General features: G+C 32.1%; 5 protein-coding genes across 7 annotated transcripts; 1 reads left to right on the top strand and 4 right to left on the bottom strand.

Moving 5' to 3' along the window:
• Positions 1-327: 327 nt before the first annotated feature.
• On the bottom strand, positions 328-2408 carry LOC124423240 (diphosphoinositol polyphosphate phosphohydrolase 1). Its single transcript, XM_046960781.1, has 5 exons — positions 2267-2408; positions 1987-2176; positions 1345-1894; positions 1026-1181; positions 328-871 (listed from the first exon to the last, which is right to left on the bottom strand). Exons 3-5 carry the CDS (start codon positions 1441-1443, stop codon positions 638-640), a joined length of 489 nt encoding a protein of 162 aa, XP_046816737.1. The 5' UTR covers positions 1444-1894; positions 1987-2176; positions 2267-2408; the 3' UTR covers positions 328-637.
• Positions 2364-6696, bottom strand: LOC124423239 (E3 ubiquitin-protein ligase ZNRF2). Of its 2 annotated transcripts, XR_006942039.1 has the most exons (5): positions 5823-6696; positions 3762-3857; positions 3575-3680; positions 2921-3457; positions 2364-2505 (listed from the first exon to the last, which is right to left on the bottom strand). XR_006942039.1 is itself a non-coding variant. In XM_046960780.1 (4 exons), exons 1-4 carry the CDS (start codon positions 6199-6201, stop codon positions 3400-3402), a joined length of 639 nt encoding a protein of 212 aa, XP_046816736.1. In that variant the 5' UTR covers positions 6202-6696; the 3' UTR covers positions 2697-3399. The 2 variants fall into 2 exon arrangements, 1 of the variants encoding a protein (XP_046816736.1); XM_046960780.1 differs by lacking the exon at positions 2364-2505 and having other exon boundaries at positions 2697-3457.
• A 293-nt stretch (positions 6697-6989) lies between these two features.
• Positions 6990-11128, bottom strand: LOC124423234 (xylosyltransferase oxt). 2 transcript variants are annotated; one of them, XM_046960775.1, is made up of 7 exons: positions 10935-11128; positions 10005-10471; positions 9785-9927; positions 9388-9554; positions 8929-9310; positions 7887-8848; positions 6990-7750 (listed from the first exon to the last, which is right to left on the bottom strand). In XM_046960775.1, exons 1-7 carry the CDS (start codon positions 11097-11099, stop codon positions 7289-7291), a joined length of 2748 nt encoding a protein of 915 aa, XP_046816731.1. In that variant the 5' UTR covers positions 11100-11128; the 3' UTR covers positions 6990-7288. The 2 variants fall into 2 exon arrangements, with proteins under 2 accessions (XP_046816731.1, XP_046816732.1); XM_046960776.1 differs by lacking the exon at positions 10935-11128 and having other exon boundaries at positions 10005-10164; positions 10289-10423.
• A 1221-nt stretch (positions 11129-12349) lies between these two features.
• On the top strand, positions 12350-15534 carry LOC124423235 (protein ecdysoneless). Its single transcript, XM_046960777.1, has 5 exons — positions 12350-12807; positions 12871-13364; positions 13445-13949; positions 14301-14499; positions 14577-15534. The coding sequence occupies exons 1-5, from the start codon at positions 12525-12527 to the stop codon at positions 14995-14997; spliced, it is 1902 nt and encodes a 633-aa protein (XP_046816733.1). The 5' UTR covers positions 12350-12524; the 3' UTR covers positions 14998-15534.
• A 652-nt stretch (positions 15535-16186) lies between these two features.
• LOC124423236 (tether containing UBX domain for GLUT4) lies at positions 16187-18316 on the bottom strand. Its single transcript, XM_046960778.1, has 7 exons — positions 18175-18316; positions 17983-18038; positions 17670-17919; positions 17158-17604; positions 16729-17086; positions 16478-16643; positions 16187-16361 (listed from the first exon to the last, which is right to left on the bottom strand). The coding sequence occupies exons 1-7, from the start codon at positions 18259-18261 to the stop codon at positions 16265-16267; spliced, it is 1461 nt and encodes a 486-aa protein (XP_046816734.1). The 5' UTR covers positions 18262-18316; the 3' UTR covers positions 16187-16264.
• Positions 18317-18432: the final 116 nt, after the last annotated feature.

The following is an 18432-nucleotide window of genomic DNA, read 5'->3' on the forward strand; positions in this document are numbered from 1 at the left end:
CAAAAAGTTCTAATTATTTACATGATACTTGTGCTATGGTGTACATCCAAATAAACACATAATGTAATAAATGTACATTAAGTATTTTATATAATATACCGCACGTCTTGGTATATATCGAATATATACATGTATGAAATATGTATACACACACGTTTGGGTGTGCGTGTATATATATATATATATATATATATATATATATATATATATGTATGTATGTATGTATGTTGTATGTATGTATGTTGTATGTAGGTATGTATGTATATGTATAACTAACGATAAGAAAATACGTGAACTTTATATATGCAGATCATATACTTACTAAACTTGTAACTCAAAAATCCTTAAAATGTTTTATTATAAAATTTTTATCAACAATAGGAAATCAAATTAGTGAAACTGCTCCTTTATGGACCAGTTTATTAACACAATCTATATGAATAAACATAATAATAAGGACAGTAAGTATAATATTATTTTACGTATAAAATACAATGATATTAATTGTAATCCCTTTAGGAGAAGAGGTAAAGTAGCAGCAAATAGATCAAATCTCAATGACATTTGCTTTTGCAAATGAGTGGCGTGTGATATTAACTGTGTTTATTAAAATGGATATTGTTGCTAGAAATATTTATCACTTGAATAGTTGGTGAGATGGTGGAATATTAGGATTATGCCGTGGATTAGTATTGTGGAGGCTATGTAAATACGAGCGCTGGACGGGCTTGTGCTTTGCCAGTTGAAGCAGAGCCTCTGATATAGAGAACCATTTCCGTTTCCGACCGATAGCACGTGAATCTTCCCATTCTGGCAGCTCCTCGGTTACCCGCATTACCCATACCTGTGTTCTATGTTTGTGTTCCACATTCTACGATTTAAAAAGTGAATGTATCGCATTGCTGTACGAATTGTTTATAAATATCATAAAAAATATTTAAAAGTAATCTCTCAGAGATTATAAAGGTGCAATTTGCAAAACTTTTTCCAGGAAAGATTTCAAAAGTTAGATATTAATTTTCAACCTCAAATATGCCAAGACAACGACCCAATTGTCCTAGTACACCAGCCTCCTCTCTGACTTCTCGAAGTGCAGTAACTGCTGGTTCTTCCTCAGGCTCTACACCACCACCAGGTACAATCCAACTATCAGGCCTTCGACTGGACGTAACCAAAAGAACCTAAAAAAAATGTAATTTAAAGAATGATTCTTGCGGTGAATGAAGACTATTTTTTAATAATCCAACTAAAGAAATGAAATCATATTAGAATAAATAAAAATTGTAAAACTATGGTGCATGTGAATTTTAGTAAGGATACCCAGACTGCCATCTGTTGGCTTACCTCATCCTCGAGATCGTTCTTGACGCAGATGCATGCAGCTCTGCGCCTATAACCCTCCGAATCGTAGATACGGATTGAATTTGGCTTCTCCTTCACCATGTTCAAACGTAAATATCAATAAATCATCCCATACATTCATAAATATTTGTCAGACATCCAAATCCGCCAGCCTATGCACCCGCATTACCCTAACGATATTTGGAACCGACATGTTATTGACATAGAATTCACTCGCGAGAACGTCTTGCTTCTCACATAACCAATTTCATAGCTGTGTATTCCCTGATGAGGAAGATGTTTTCACGTTGCTGGAAAATATTTGAATAGCCTTCGGTACTGCCGTTACTTTCTTCCAAAAAGGCCTTTTATAACCTCAAAACTCTCCAAGGCTCTACTTAATCGAGTATCCCCTCTACTGGCACTTTACGGCAGTTATCCAACGTCTCCAAAATTATGAACGTTCCTAAAGTAATCCACGGTATTCCATATTTCTCATATTACAATTCCAGCCAATCCTGTAATGCTTCTTTGAGAAATTTTCGATAATATCCTAAATATATATTGCAAAATAAATAAGAAATAAATTTTCTTCCAAACGAAATGAACAATTCATTTCGTTACGTCATACGATATGATAATTACGTTTGTTGTTATGTTCAAACGATCATCTTCTTTACGAACGTATTGGTCTCCCTTCGATGACGTAAATATATCGCTTGTATATCGATATTTCTTAGATCGTATATTATAAAATCACAGAGTTCCATTAATATCCCTCTTTTCTCGACAGGTGTGTCTTATTAAAAATTATCGAAACCGTAATCGTTGGGTACTATAATTAAAATCATATATTATTAAACTTCGTAGACATCCAATGCAAACGAATTTTTTCCTTCTCCGATGATAGATACACAATACTTACCTGCCCATTAGACATTCTAGACGAATAACGAATTCGAAATCGTAGAAATAGTCGCTGCGTTTTACATATTATTTGGAATTCATAATTGCACTCAAGATTAATATAATACATATCCACATTGCATTTTATTTTTACTACTTTTCTCTACGTATTTTCAAATTGTTATCGTTTTATTACAGTTATTACTTTATGCAATACATGTCCGATCCCAATATGTATACGTGAGTTTTTGTATATTACTGGAAAATTGACAGACCTGCATCTTTGCATTACAAAAACTATCATGGTGTTATGTTTATCCTTATCATATATAAAAGGGATTAATTATAGGGTAGTTGCTTTACAATTAATATTATCATATGTACATTTTAGTAACACGGAGAATGCCAATTCTCTAAGAACATAAAAGAGATTATCACATTAGCATAAATTTCAATAGAGAAGGTTAAATCAGAACCTTTATTTTTACTACAGCATCAACAATATTGCGACAAGTCCTCTGCTTGAAATTCTTATACATCCTGGCTCCCCTTTTATGAAAGTATCAAAAATATCCTTTCTAGCACTCATCTCCCAACAGATAACAGAAACGATACATTGTCGTGATAGTAAAATCATTAAAAATACAACTAAATTATCTAAGGTAGAGCTCACCTGCATGGGGCAGGTCCTTTGACTACGATTTGTCCTGTATCTCCCCTTTCCAAAGAAAAAATAATCATCAGTAATGATAAAAATTGTTTTGCTTAATGCTAAATCGACTTCAAGTTGTAAAACTAAGTAAAATTTATAAATATGGTACAATTGATAATAAGCGATAGAGCAATAATAGATTAATTATAGATACGTATAGTTAATAGCATTGTATCGTTGAAACTTATGGCGATTTGTTTTTAAGTCCTCTCCTTAGTAATAATAGAGTCGAGAATTTAATCAAACGTCCGTTTTCAATTTAAATTTTAGTGTATCTTGTTCTGTTGAACAACCACCGCATGCACCAACCACCATTGCGGACTAGCAGTCACCTTGACTAGCTTTTTTCAAATTTCTTTCTTTATCTCCATTCCTATTCCCATTGACATAAGTGTCCTCTGGGCCAAACTCTTTATCCACTGTAATCTTCAAAGCGCAAATCAATCTCCAGGATGTTCAGGGCAGCTACGATTCACTTGAAACCATTTATCGATGCAACTGAAAATATAATTCAAACGTATGATATCATTCACAAGCACATATATGTTTTCAATTTGTCAAATAAGTAATATACAATACAGGAGGTAACTGATTCAACATCAAATAAATACGTACTTTTTATGATATATACACAAACAGGGCAAGCGGGCAATAACATCACCAGGCTGTAATTCTTCGAGACAAATTACACATTCCCCTTTTTCATCTGCTAATACGTCCTCTATAAGGCGAAGGAATATTTATTAAAAGTCATATTTACGAATATAAATATGTTCTATCATATAACAATTATAACTCTCACCATTATAACTGAGACGTGGCTTGGTCAGGCACATTACCAGGTGACACTCAATATCATCCGGTAGGATAAACTTAGAGCATACAGGACACTTTAGACCTTAAACATAAATATATGTACTGAGTATGTGTACATTGATTAAATAATGTATATCTAGAAAAAAAAATATACCATAGAAAACTCTTCTGACACGGTGTACAGGCACAACTTCAGCCTCAGACTCATTCAAACACGAGCTCACTATAATTCCCATAATAATCCGAACCTAACGTTGACCGACCCATCCCATGTCGAGATTTTATATCCCTCTAAACACCATTCCTATATCATTTTCAATTATCACTATTTAAAATTTACACTGCATAAGCCAAACAATCATCGATTGTGTACGGTTACCGGGCCAACCGACCCGGCAACACGTATAGCGACCTCTTTAAAACGAAACCAACGCCGCATATATAATTTTTATCGAAAAAGATCATTTCTAAAATGTTCTTAACACTTTATCGACCGGGCCATGGCATTTAATAGATCATCTAATCAAAATACATGAGTTATTGATAATTTTAAGTAATTGTATTTTAATTAGCGATCTAAGGAAATCTCTAATATTCCTAATATTAAAATCCTATCAACAACTGACATTGAATATAGTTGTTTCTATATATAATAGTCATTTGATACGACACTTTAGCGTTATGAAAATATCTCGTTTGACGCTATATGACGTCATTCGCCTATAAGAGGTTTAAATAACTTACACTTTCAACGTTTTTATATAAGAGCGAAAAAATTTAGACGTACTTTCTTATCCATTAACATTGTTTTTGTATGTAAAACATATGTTTTTGTATGTAAAAAAAGGAAAAAAGGAAAAAAAAAATCTATAAGTGTATCTTCGTTGTGTTGGAGATTCTATCGTAAATATGCGACGTGACGAATTGTTGGAAGATTCTCGCGGACTGTATGACAAGACGTAGTGAATTGCTAGAAATAATAATTTCTTTGAACTTCTCAATAAATTCCTAAACTCCACTTATCAATAAGTGGCCTCTTTCCATATATGTCATGTAAAGCTTCATCGTCGTGAGATAAATAAAGAACGATCTATTATAGCTCTCGTAAGAGACTAGAAATTATGTCTGACTATATAAAGAAGTATAAAAACGTTACATGACATAAAATAAGGACGCTTGAAAAAATTTCTCACTCGCGAGAAAATTCCTCAAGATCTTGTCTCATATAATCATGAAAATATTCATAAAACACATGTGAAAATTTGGAACAAAACATTCGACGCATCGCATCGAGAAAGAAATTGTGTTTTCTTTTGTACACAAAGAAATGTTATTATCCCTATTATTGTAAGACGAGTTGTGGGCCTTTTTTTCCAATCTTTTCCCATAAAATATGCGTGACGAATGGTCAAAGAATTTTGGTAGATTATTTTAGAACACGTGGCAAAGCACTACACACGCGCCAAAACAAACGCCCCCTGTCCTACCCGCGATCGCAAGCGGCAAAGCTAACTATGTGAAATTTTACGGATACAACATAACCTCCTTATCAAGTTGATCAAAATTACATTAATTTTAACGACTAGGTTTCCCATTAGAAATGCAAAATCGAAAGATACAATACACGAAATGACTTTTTCTCCGTTTTAATGAGGAATACGAGAATGTTAATTGTCGTTGAAAAATTACGAGAAAAAGATCAAAGCATAAAAAACTAGACCTATTTTCTCTATAGAATATTATGCGATGCCCTTGAAGATAGCAATTTTAAGAATCTAGCAGCAATAATTGTTATGTAATGTTTTTCTCGTATAACCCTATACAAAGCAAAATAAACTATATACACTTATAATATCATTTATAATAGTCAAAAGCGTATAAATATACTATTCTAGACATATAAAACAAAAACAAAAAAAAAAAAAAAAAAAAAACAAAAAAATTCTATTTAATTTTATTCCACGAAATCTATTTGTCAGTAAATTATATTTACGTGGATGAAAAGGATATAGATTATGTCGATATTCTATACACTGGGCCAACCTACCGTTAAGGGACCAGATGTGAGAAGGCAAGCTGTGAGCGGCATATACTCTACCACTATCTTCATCTGCATCGTCTGAATCAAGTTGTGGCAATCCAAGAGCCTGGGCTACTCCAACACCGACAGTTGAAGCAAGAGCACCTTGTTCTCCTGAAGAAAGATCCGGTACAGAACTGAGAGAACGTGCACGTTGTCTACTATCTCCTGATACTCGAGAAGTCTGCGACTGACTTCCTTGTTGATGTTGATGCTGCAACACGCCAACACCTCCAGGCAAGGAACGAAGCACAGAAAAGCCTTGCATCGTAGTGTCATTGGTCCCAGTAGATGACTGACTGTTGCCTCCTGCAGATTGTGCTACAGTACTTGCCCTGACACCCATTTCAATTATTATTAAAATCACGTATTCCCTCAGAATCTTTCAATTATAATCTCAATAGTTTTATTTCTTTGTTAAAACGATATTTATTATTTCGCTTCGTGGTTCTGGTAGTGGTACATGCACTGATACAGTTTCCACGAATAATTTCCGTGCTCGTATTTTGCACCGCTGGCAACACACACTTGAGATGTTAAATGATTCCACCGGCAAGATTACAACACTATGTGATTTAACTTAGGCCGGAATTTTACAGGCATTCGCCACGACAAGCAAGTCATTTCGCCCAAGAGCATATCAGCGGCTCGTCGCGCAAAACATCCCCCGACATCTTGCGATAAACTTCCTAAAAGTCAAAGCGGTCAGCTTATGCAGATATTCCAGTTTTGTCACATGCGTTTCCATCTTGGTTTACGAACGACTTTTGAGTTAGTTCAATATTTTGACAAACACACAGATTAGTTTGGAAGAATTGTATTCCAATTTTTGTCGAACATTCATTCGTTGGACTCGAGTTGATTCATCATAATACCATATAGATTAAGCTTTCGGATTGGCTATCATGTTTTATTCGTCCAATCAGGAGTTTGAAAATTGGATCCACACGCGCACGCACACGCGCACGCACGCACGCGCGCGCACACAACCACACACACACACACACACACAGACAGAGAGAAAGAAAATTATATTGAGATATAAAATTCTACTTCATAATTTTGTCTACTATTTACGTATTAAAAGCCTCAACCGCTTTGCAATTGTTAGCTAAAAAATAAAATATTCGAAACTTTTATAAGGAAAGTATAATATTTATAATTCGCACAGTATATTGTCAAGTATCTTCTGCGCGTGCGCGCATGTGTATATATAATATGTATGCACGTAACTCGATGTATGAATGTATATATGTATGTATGTGTTCGTATGTATGATGTATGGATATATACATATATATATATATATATTTTTATAAATACAATATATATACAGATGTTGTCAATATAAAAATATCTAAAGAGATAGATAATCTTCATAGAGGCATAATGAGTTTAAAAATGTTAAAAATGGCACATATTTGGTAAATTAATTAATAATTTTGACATAGGTTATGGACATCAGCCTTTGGGTCTGGGCTCAAAGAGCTCCAAGCAGTATCAATGCATTTCTGCAATTTCAGTTTGGTTTTGGTCTGATCACCAGCATTGCATATTTTATCAATTTCATAATGTTCGTATACTAATCCATCTATCCATTGATCTAGATCAGAACCAATTTTATTCTCTGTAACTTTTTCATAAGAGTGCTGGCGTACCATCAAGTTTACAAAGTTTGACCACTTTTTTGTTATTTCATCTGTATTATGATAAGTATTATCAGGCATATTGTTTACTTCCTTAGCCCTTTCTTTGTTAATTTGTTGATTTTTCCAATAGGATAATGGAGTTACTAAAAAATTTATTTTTGCTACTAGTAATGAATCAACCACCAATAACACATGCCAAGTGCCTATTACCAAATGATCACTGAGTTGTGGTCTGACGTGTCCCATCTAAAAGAAAAGCAAAAAAAAAAAAAAAAAAAAAAAGAAAAAAAAAATAAAAAAATAAAAAAAAAAAAGAAGAAACAATTAGAAACACTTGAAGATACACACACTATAACTTTAGATAAAGTAAATAAATTATTACCAAAGCTACACCATCTTCAATATGAATATAGTTAACATCTGCTAGCAGTCCATGTGGATCGATCCAGAGCACAGAAAAATTTTGTGGAGTTGTAATTGCATCATCAAATTCATATAATAAAACTGGATTTGAATAAGGGCCAATACTACCCATCACATTTCTAAATGTTTGTTCTTTCTGGTCATATTCAGTATTAACAAAAAGACTATGAATTTTCCCTAACCATAATCTATTGGTAGAAACATTATGTCGTAAATACACCAGAGCTTCAATCTTTTCTGTATATTTATTTTGCAATTTCGATGTCTCCCGATATTCTATATCACCTTCAGCAAAAATTAATATGCCAGTAAATCGATTTTCTCGAAAATATGCCGTTGTTTCTATAACGCGTACATTCTGAAAATTGACATTAAGCTTCTGGAAAGAAAGTCTTGCTAAAGAATGTGATATTGTTAATAATGCATCATCTATCGGAGGACTTAAATCTGCCTTGTGATAAAGACTTTGCCAATATGCATCGTAACTATTGGCTCTGACAGTCATATTAGCTCTTTCAGGATATAACCATTCTTCCACTCTATCTATAATTCTTTGATCTATAACAGGTTCAAATTTTCGTGCAAAGAACAAATTACGATCAGCAGTATTACGTATTCTACTGAAATCTTCAAGTTTAAAATCATTTGGGCTACAACCGCACCAATCGACTACAGCTTTATACTGACATTTACAACCCAATTTTCTTTTCCAATTAGTCACATGAAGATTATTGTCTACATAACTATCGCAAAATCGTGAATTACGTAATACAGTATGAAAAAAAGATTCGGCAGGTAATAAAGTATATTGAAAAACTTTTAAAAGATCAGCTACTAAAGTATCTGGTTTAGGATTAGAAATATATTCTACAAATTCTCGACTTAAAGCTACCCAATCGCTGCCTCCATCAATTTGAATACCTGAAAAATTAATACACCATGTCCTATTTACATAAATATTTTTAATTCAATATATTTCAATAATTAATCAATAAATATACCATTTGGCAATTTTCGATCCCCTACTCTCCACATTCGTGCTTCGCATTCAACAAAAGTTTTATCCAATCCTTGCTTAGTAATAAAACGTTGAACTTCTCTCCCATGTGATTTAACAAAGTTCATACCTTTGTTCCAACTAAGAAATTCCGTTAACTGAGCATTAGTTTTCACAGGAAAATCAGATTCTGATAAATTTACAAGAAAATCCCAATATTGTTGGTATGCAAGTATTTGTCGTGCAGATCTTAAAAAAGTTGTTAAAAGACTTGCACCACCCCAAATAGTTGCATGTCTCATACCTTCTCCTCTTGCTACTTTGATATTATTAGCCTTACATGATTTTTCTATTTTCAACATTTCACGATATAAATAATCTTGTCTCTGAAAGTGCATGATATGTTACTTTGAACGAGACAATTATTAAATCGCCGTAAAATTTGCATCAAAAATATTCTTACAGCATCAACGTGAATATAAAATAAATGAGATGGATGATATAAAATACTGATAAGTCGCTTAATTTGCCGACTAGCTCTACCATTCACAGTTAACAAGTAAGCTATACGTGCTGCCTTCTCATGACCTGTCTTTGAACTTGAATTTCTTGCTTCTTGAGATTTAAATTCTGCAACATATTTATAAACACCTAATGAAATCTATTTGAATCTTAAATTATACAGTTCCGTACATATTCCAATAGAGTTAATAAATTACTATTACAATCGTAGTAAATTTAACTTGAAGAATTTTAACAAGTACTAATTAAATGCCATCACCTTTACAAATAAAATGAATCCAAAATAAATGATTATAGCTTCTGTGCATTCAATACAGATATATTTATATGTTTCTTACTTTGGATACCAGTCCAGAAAACATTAATTGTTAAATAGCCTCCACACAATTGTTTTGGATTGCCAGAGCATTTCATATTACAACTAGAGTCTGGTAAATGTTTTATTTGAGGTGGTTCTTCCATTCCACAAAAACATTCTACACTATAAAATCATCCATAAAAAAAATTATCATAGATATCTGAACAGTAGAAAGTATAAAATTAATTTGTGATACTAACGAGTATTCGGTACCAGCATACGGATATCCTGATTGAAGACACATAAAAGCACAACGCTCTGGAGAATTGTTCCCTTTGAAAATATGGTAATAACCAGAAAGTACTCTCAAGGTTTTATCATCTTGGAAACAGCCCAAATTTATTGGTTTATTTGAAAAACCTAGAGAATGTGAACACAAGGATTGTATCCTTTCTGGATATAACAAACCCTGCTGACTAAGGCACGTCACATTGACAATGCGTTGCTTGCACATTTGACTTTGTGCACGTGTCACTGCACTTACAGCTTCCCTGCCAAGGACTTCGCAAGCAGGTGTAAAATTTAATGATTTACGATCTAGCATTATTCTGGCAGTGCGATTACGATGATATTGAGAAGATTTATTTGCTTGTTTGTCAGGTGGAAGTTTCAATTGACGTGAGCCTTTTGGCAAACCTTCACTTTCTTCTGATTGCAGTACATCTTCCTATTAATAAACGATATAATAACGAGTCTTATTAACATGTTAAACTTTCCATTCAGACTAAGAGTGTACCATCGATGATACTACATACTGAGATATTTATTTGATACGCTAAAAACATATATTTTAGAATAAATTTAAGTCCGTAGAATGTATTTCGATTAAAAGAATGAGCCATTATATGAAAATGCAATATATAAAACAAAACACATAAATAATTAATGATTACATATAATGATTGTTAAAAGTAAGGATATCAATCTTTAGTCAAAACATGAAATGGCCTGAATGAAAAGTCGAACAAAAATGTTTCGACATGGAACGTATGAAGTATATAAACTTGGTAAAACAGTATAAACAAAATATGTGCTTTTTTATGCGTTCAAATATTTATATCATTATAGTATCTTTTTGAGTAGGGATATGAAATCGTTATTGAAAGATTAAAAGGTTAGATTCCACTTACTCCGTCTGATGATGATTTTCCAAGTTTACGACTATCTAAACCAAAGAATGAGTGAGCTAAATAAAATTGCACGCAAAGGACAGTTATACCAAATACAAACAATATACGATATTTGCGAAAACAACTTGAGGAACGTCCGACCGTATAACTTTTGGCTACCGCCATCTTTTTCCTTTTTGTATTCTATTAAAGATGTTCATTATCTTTTCTTCGAAGCGCGTGTGACTTTAGCGACATATATGGACAAAATATAAACTACGAATATAAGCGGGCTACTATGTCTCCATCTAGCGTCTATCCTATCGCTGTATAAGCTTGTATTGAATATACCCATCTAAAATCTGTATAACTATTGGTTTCGTGTAGGTTAAAGTAAATAATTTAATAGACTGAACTCACACCGTGCTAGATACTACTATGCATATGTTTCACGATAAAAAGATAAAGAATAATTAACACATATGACAATTAGTATATAAATTTATGAATTTAAAGAAATTATCTTTGAATTTAATTATATCTTATTTATTTGTTTGTATAAGTATTATTGGAAAAGCGTTAATAATTTCATTGTATAATCAGAATTAGATTAGAGAAATTTGGAAAATACATTGAAATATGCAGGCATTCGCTCGGTAGTACTTGCGTTACATGATTTACAATTAAACTAAGCAAGTAATACCGATTCAGGTCTCACTACATGGAAGTTCCTGCATATGGAGACCACACGGGCTAACGTTGATTCTACTTTAACATCTACATTCCGCAAAAACTGATCAGTCAGATGTCTTTCCGCTTCGGAAGTTTCTCAATTAACAGGAGATGTATGAGACTCTGCTTATAGATAGCTTCACCGTAGCGATACCCTTAGCTTCAGCCATAATGGATTATTATTAAGCACAATGGATCATTCGTGCTTTTCGAATTTCGAACAATAAAACCGTAATGCTCGGTAGGACTTTTTCGTCTCATTTTAAAGACGAAGGTTTCATCTTTTTCTCGAACTTTTGAAATAGCTCTTTATTTGTGCATAAACTATTCTCGAAAAATATCATTTTTTAACACGATTTTTTTCAAAGATAATAAAACTTTTTCAAAAATTCGATAAAGATATGTCCTAGATTAAATCTTCGTCTTTAAAATGAGACCTTGTTCATCAAGATCGGCCTAGAACTATGGCTACTTTCATTGATGGCGTAAACCATCATAAAATCAGGATTAGTGAACAACCTGAAATGTTTCCTTTTTAAAATCTTAAATTATAAATTGAATGAGATGCGCCAATATGAAAATATTAAATTTGTAGTTGAGTATCATTCGTAAATGGCACGTAACTAATTTCTACTTAACTGCCGCCTAACGTTTGTCGAAGCAAATAACGCTGAATAAGAAAAGTAAAGGTTTCAATATCATATATAGTTATACATTATGGAGATTTCATCCGATATAGTCGATACAAATTTGTTTGAGAATTCTGGTAGTTCGTTTTACTTGTAAATTTTGTCTGGAATTGAGGTTAGACTATGATCGAAACGGTACAAAACGTACAGAAATAAAAACTGTATATGTTTTTGCGTTTTAAAAGTCTAAATGGCTAGTCACGTATATAAAAAAATGGCGAACCTACCAATAATACATAAAACGAGAGAGGATGACGTTCTCGAATGTTTTCTTTATCCCAAATTTTGTTATGCATTGAACACAGATAACATAACTGAAGCACAACTTAATGAAGAAATTGAAAGATATTATCAAGAAATAGCACCTTATACGGCTGATTATATTTGGCATAGAGATGCCTTAGTATTCCGTCCAAGAACCAAACAAGCAATGACGCTAGAAAGAATTCTTGACAATTCTATGGTTATAGAAGGTAAATTTTTTGCTGTTACTACTTGCATGTTAATGTCGCATTAATAAATATTTGTTTTCTTAGATCATCAAACTGTAGCTCACATTTATGCAACTTTACGTTTTGATGAAGACATAGGAGATGAATGGTTTACAGTATTTCTTATATACAAATTGACAAAAGTGTTTGACGGATTAATCGCTAGATTAGTAGATTCAGATGGTGAATTTCTTTTAATCGAGGCTGCAAATGCATTACCTTTATGGGCTAATCCAGAGACTTGCCAAGATCGTGTTTTTATACATGACGGATTACTTCACATTATTAGAGAAAAGGGAAAGTCATTTGTAAATTTGTTGAATAACATTAATCGTATTCCACAAAATTCTAGAGTATCGGATAAAGTACAGAGTATATTAAACAAACGCATAGATATCTATCCAGAGGAAATATGTAAGAGGAAACATAAGGCAAGAGCTTTTTTACCAGAAAAGGCTGCATCCATTCTACGACAAGAACCTGGACTTATTGGACCAATAATAAGAACAATTTGTCATTCGGATCCATTTGAACGTAAAGTAAATGAAGACATTTTCTCTTAATCAATATTTTCATATGGAAAAATTAGAGTTATTATTTAATATTAATATTATTTTAGGTTTGTCGCGCCATGAGGTATTTTCCACCTGAGCAACGTACCATGGTTAATGTGAAAATGACTAAATGTTTATATGCATTGGCATCGCATAGTCGATATACCGGCGATCCGAGAACAGGTTGGAACTTACCTCCTGCAAGTAGTTCCAAATATAATGCATATGTTCTTGGTGTTAAAATAGCATGTGGTCTAGAAATGTTAGTAGCGCGTGCTAATGAGGAACGTAGAAAAAGAGGAACAAATGCATCAGGAATAGATAATGAAGGAAAGTCAATAACAAATGAACATTCGCTCAATGCATTTTTGTCTCGATTGGAAGCTAGTGGGTATTTCAAAGATTTGTTGGAAGGCAGTCAAGAACGTGAAAAACTTTCGATTATAGCAAAAGACTACTTTTTGAAACACTTAAATTTAGATGATACATTACTACACAATGATAAAACAGATGCGGAAAAAGTTTTAGAAGCATGGGAAAATATACAAACGAATGACGTTGAGATGTATGGTAATTACCACAATGATTATGTATTAGTAGGATAAAAGTAACTAAGAGTGTGTGTTTCATGCAGATGCATGTGACATTATCAATTTAGAGTAAACTATAGAAATAAAAGCTTGTTACAATGTATTTTGATATCTTCATTGAGTTAACTTAAAAAAAAGTGTTGTAGTTACACATATCGTATACTTTTAGTTACTTCTTTAGTTTTTTATTAAAAACATATAATTATGCATGCATATTGTGTCTATTTTTTCAGTTGATTACTGATAAGTATGCATATGAAATAATACAACGTTTTTTTATTATAACTTGTTATAGACTACTTGCGAATATACTTTATTGTTTATTTTACAGCCCAAGATGAAGGTACATTAAGTCCTGCAGACAGTGATAGTTGGCTGAATATAGATCCAGCACAATTAGAAATGCTTTTGAATCAACAATGGGGAACTAGTAAAGACAAAAAGCACGACCATGAATCATTGAGTCTTAGAGAAAAAGTACAAGCCTTTCTCAATCAAAATAGTGATATTGATGGCGTACAATTTGTAGAGTATGTTTTTTTACGTTAATTTCAATATCATTTTTGCAAAATAATTGAATGTCGTTATGACCTGTTTTTATTTAAAGGGGTCAATCAGCGGATGATAGTACGAGGCATGATCCAGATGACAATGGAAGAATAGAATTTGATGCTGACGTGTTTGACAGTACCTTACGCGATATATTAGATTTAGTTGTGCCAGGTGGCGAAGGAGAATTTGAAGGGAGCTCAGAAGGTTCATTAGGTGGTGATGATGAAGACAAAGGTGGCGAAATGGATAAATACATGCGATTGTTAGATTCGCAATTGCAAGCAGAATTAGTAAAGGAGGAAGAACATATTGATAATAAACACACTGATATAGTAGAAGCAAATTTAATGGAAAGTATTCAAGGGGAATCGGGTGGTTCTGGTCCAACTGGAAATATAATTGGCGGTCCCATTCGACGGCTCATGCATTTGCAATTACAGTCTCCCACAAAAGTACCTCCTGATTTGCAAAGTTAATAATTCTTTATTGAAAGTTATAAAAGAAAGTCATAATAAATCAAATTCATCTTTGCATGTAAATATTGATGTAGGCCTTACTGTTTGATGCACATAAATATTTGATACTATCACAATATTTACTATGCCAAAGCAATATTATGATAACAAACAGGTGTGCTCAGTTAGAGAATACGTTTACAATCTGTCTATACGATCTCAGACTGACGTCATTATAGACAAAATTAAATTAATATAATATCATCTTTGTTCATATTCTTATATTTTTACATTTCATATTATAGTTCATATATTTCTATTTTATACAAACTCAATCACTATGATTATGTAATTATTTCATACACTTACATGTATACGTATATTATTGTGAGTTTATATAATTATACAAATGACAGGTTCAATGTCTATCTTGGCGTCAGTATGAAAATTGCTTTTTATACTCTCGTGAACACACCTTATTTCATGCTATAATGATATGTGCTTGTGCTGTGAATGAAAAGGAATAAAAGAATAAAATAAAAAGAAAAAAAAAAAAAAGAAAAAAAAAGAAAAAAAAATGAAGTTGACGTGGAACGTTAGAAAAGCAATTTCAAAGTATCTTTCGCGGATAATGTTTAACGTTTATAATCCGTCTATCCATTATAAACATTCATGATTAACTCAAATAACATATCTTATAAAGATAAACGTATACACACATTATCGATATAAAAGATTATAATAATTAATGTTTCTAATGCATAAAAAGAGCTGTCCATTAGATAAATTATAAATATACGAATTGTTACTACTACAATCTATTTGATGGGCCATGGAAGTGCAAGAAGTTAATTGTTTAATTTGCACATTCCATATCATTATAATAAATCGTACATAAAATCAACAAAAATTAAATTTCTTGAATATTTATCAAAATTAGCATGAAAAAAATTTGTACCTTTTTGTTATACATTTCATTATTTGCCTATAATTAAATCCATTTTCACTTTTGTAAATAATCAGTATTAATAATGGCATCATTGTTATACAGATCTGTATATTTCAATTTTTACTAATGCATAAAACATACATACCAGACACCCACACACACACACATACGCGCGCGTCTTTAAACGACATACATATAGATCTGTACAAATACTCAATAAAGAATTCCTATCACACATTTATAAAAATTATTTTTCATATCTTTGTTAAATACGAATTTATTTATTACATTACTTTATTTACTTTATAATATAATTATTATTTATTGTATTTTGAGCAATTAACAACCACTGGGTCCTGGAACAGCTGTGATATCTTTGATTACTTTATTTTCTTCTTTATTTGTTTTAACTTTTTCTTCAGATATTATAGTCATTCTGTAAAAATAATAAGCACACTATGTTAAACATTTATTTAGTGATATCTTTGTATAATTATAATATCATCTAAAAATATATTCGAGTAATAAAAACAAACGTAAATCATATTTTACCTTGATTTAATTGCCTGTATATTGGCAATTCTAGGATCTATTAATTTTTCTTTTACAGATGATTTTAAAGATGACGTTCCAGAATAATATATAATAGCGCAAGGTACAAGATTCTCATCTATTAATCGTGCATCTGGATTTAAAATGTGTTTTGGTGGAGCAGTATCTGTTAAGTTATCAAATAAAATGATTTACCTTTAATTAACATATTTCTAATTTCAAAATGTTGTGATTAATACACGTTAACTTACAAAGAGTAAAGTCACAAGATGGATCACATAAATAATTTCTAATAATGTCCTTAATAACTTGCACAGATTCTATAGGTTTAAAACAAGCTTGGAAAACCAATTGATCTGGAAACTGAATACGAATCACTGTTCTGCGATATTTATTAAGTTGTTCTAATGTACGTTTATTTTGCTCAAGTTGACGTTGAGCTTCGGTCAAAAGTGGTGCTTCCTCTAACTCTTCTCTCCTTCGTTTAGCATCTCGTAGGAGTATCTTTGCATCTTCGACCGTCAAATCGAAGAAACTATCTGGTAAATCAATTTTTGGCAATGCTTGTGCTCCAGCTTGATCAAATACTAATGCATTTCGTTCTCCCAACTATAACACAACAATTACATTCATCAACTATCTAGATTATTATTTGTAGTATTATGAAAGTAAGATCTTACAAACTCTATATTTATCTCTTCTTCTGCATTTGAATGGAAATTTGTACCGAGTTTGTCTTTCATATCATTATAATTTGATAATTGTTCATGATCACACGTAGCATTATCCTTATTTCTATTATTAATTGAACTTTTATCTTCGTCTTTTGTTCTAATATCTTTTATGTGCTTAAAATCTTGTGATTTCATTTTATTTCTTTCTTCTTTCAACAATTTAATAGGATCTAATGCTTTGCCTTCGTAAGATACGGAAGGAATCCTTTGTTGTTTATTATACTTGGTGCAATCATCATCTATGGGTTTCGTAGACTTTGGTATTAAAGTTGTAGATACATGTGCCTGTGTTTTTAATTGTACCAAATCACGATGTATCATTCGTAACATAGCTTTACCACTAGTAAGACCTAACGACTTCAAAGTCATTTCTTCTAAAGCTTGACCATGTACCTGTAAAAAAAGATCTATTCGAATATGCTTCCAACATTCATATAAAATCTTGTAAGATGTATTACCTCACGGTGCATATATATTATTACTGCAGTTTTGCGATCTTCATTAGGACATATGGTCGTTAAAACTTGTGCCAAAGTGACATCTGGTAAAAAATCATTCATTAATCGTTCACCATTCTCTAACAGTATACCCACTGTAACTTTGGATGTGTTACGTGGCTTTTTACAAGGTACCATTTCCACCCGTGCATTATTAGATAAACCAGTAAAACGTAATATGGAATTTACATCTAATATCTTATTGAAGTGCCTACAAAAGAGACGGTGAAAATAATACAAAAATAAATTAAAATAAGTTTCAAACGTTACTCACTTAATATCATAATCGTTTGCATTATATCCATGCTTTTGGCAAACTTCTTCCAACACCTATAAATGGAAATAAGTAAATTTGCCGGTTAATTTTTTTTTTTTTCTTTTCTTTTTTCTTTTTTCCATATAAATCTAATGTAAATTCAAATTCAAAAATCAACTTCAAATCGATATTAAATGTTAATCTATTTACTTGTAAAATAGTTGTATTTGGAGTAACTTGAACATTCTGTCGACGACCGTCGGGTGTAAGAACGATGACACTTTTATTTGCCGCCATAATAGATTAAATCTCAAGTGGTCATGCGACGAACCACAGAGCAAACAGCTGACTCAGAACTTTTCTATTTCTGACGATTCTCTTTCTCGCCCTCTCACCCTGTTATCTATTTGTTTCTCTTATAGTTGATCGAATTCAAGTTCCCGTTTGGCACTCTAATACTAACGATTT

Source organism: Vespa crabro, chromosome 3, assembly GCF_910589235.1.
Source record: "Vespa crabro chromosome 3, iyVesCrab1.2, whole genome shotgun sequence".
NCBI classification, from domain to species: Eukaryota; Metazoa; Arthropoda; class Insecta; order Hymenoptera; family Vespidae; genus Vespa; species Vespa crabro.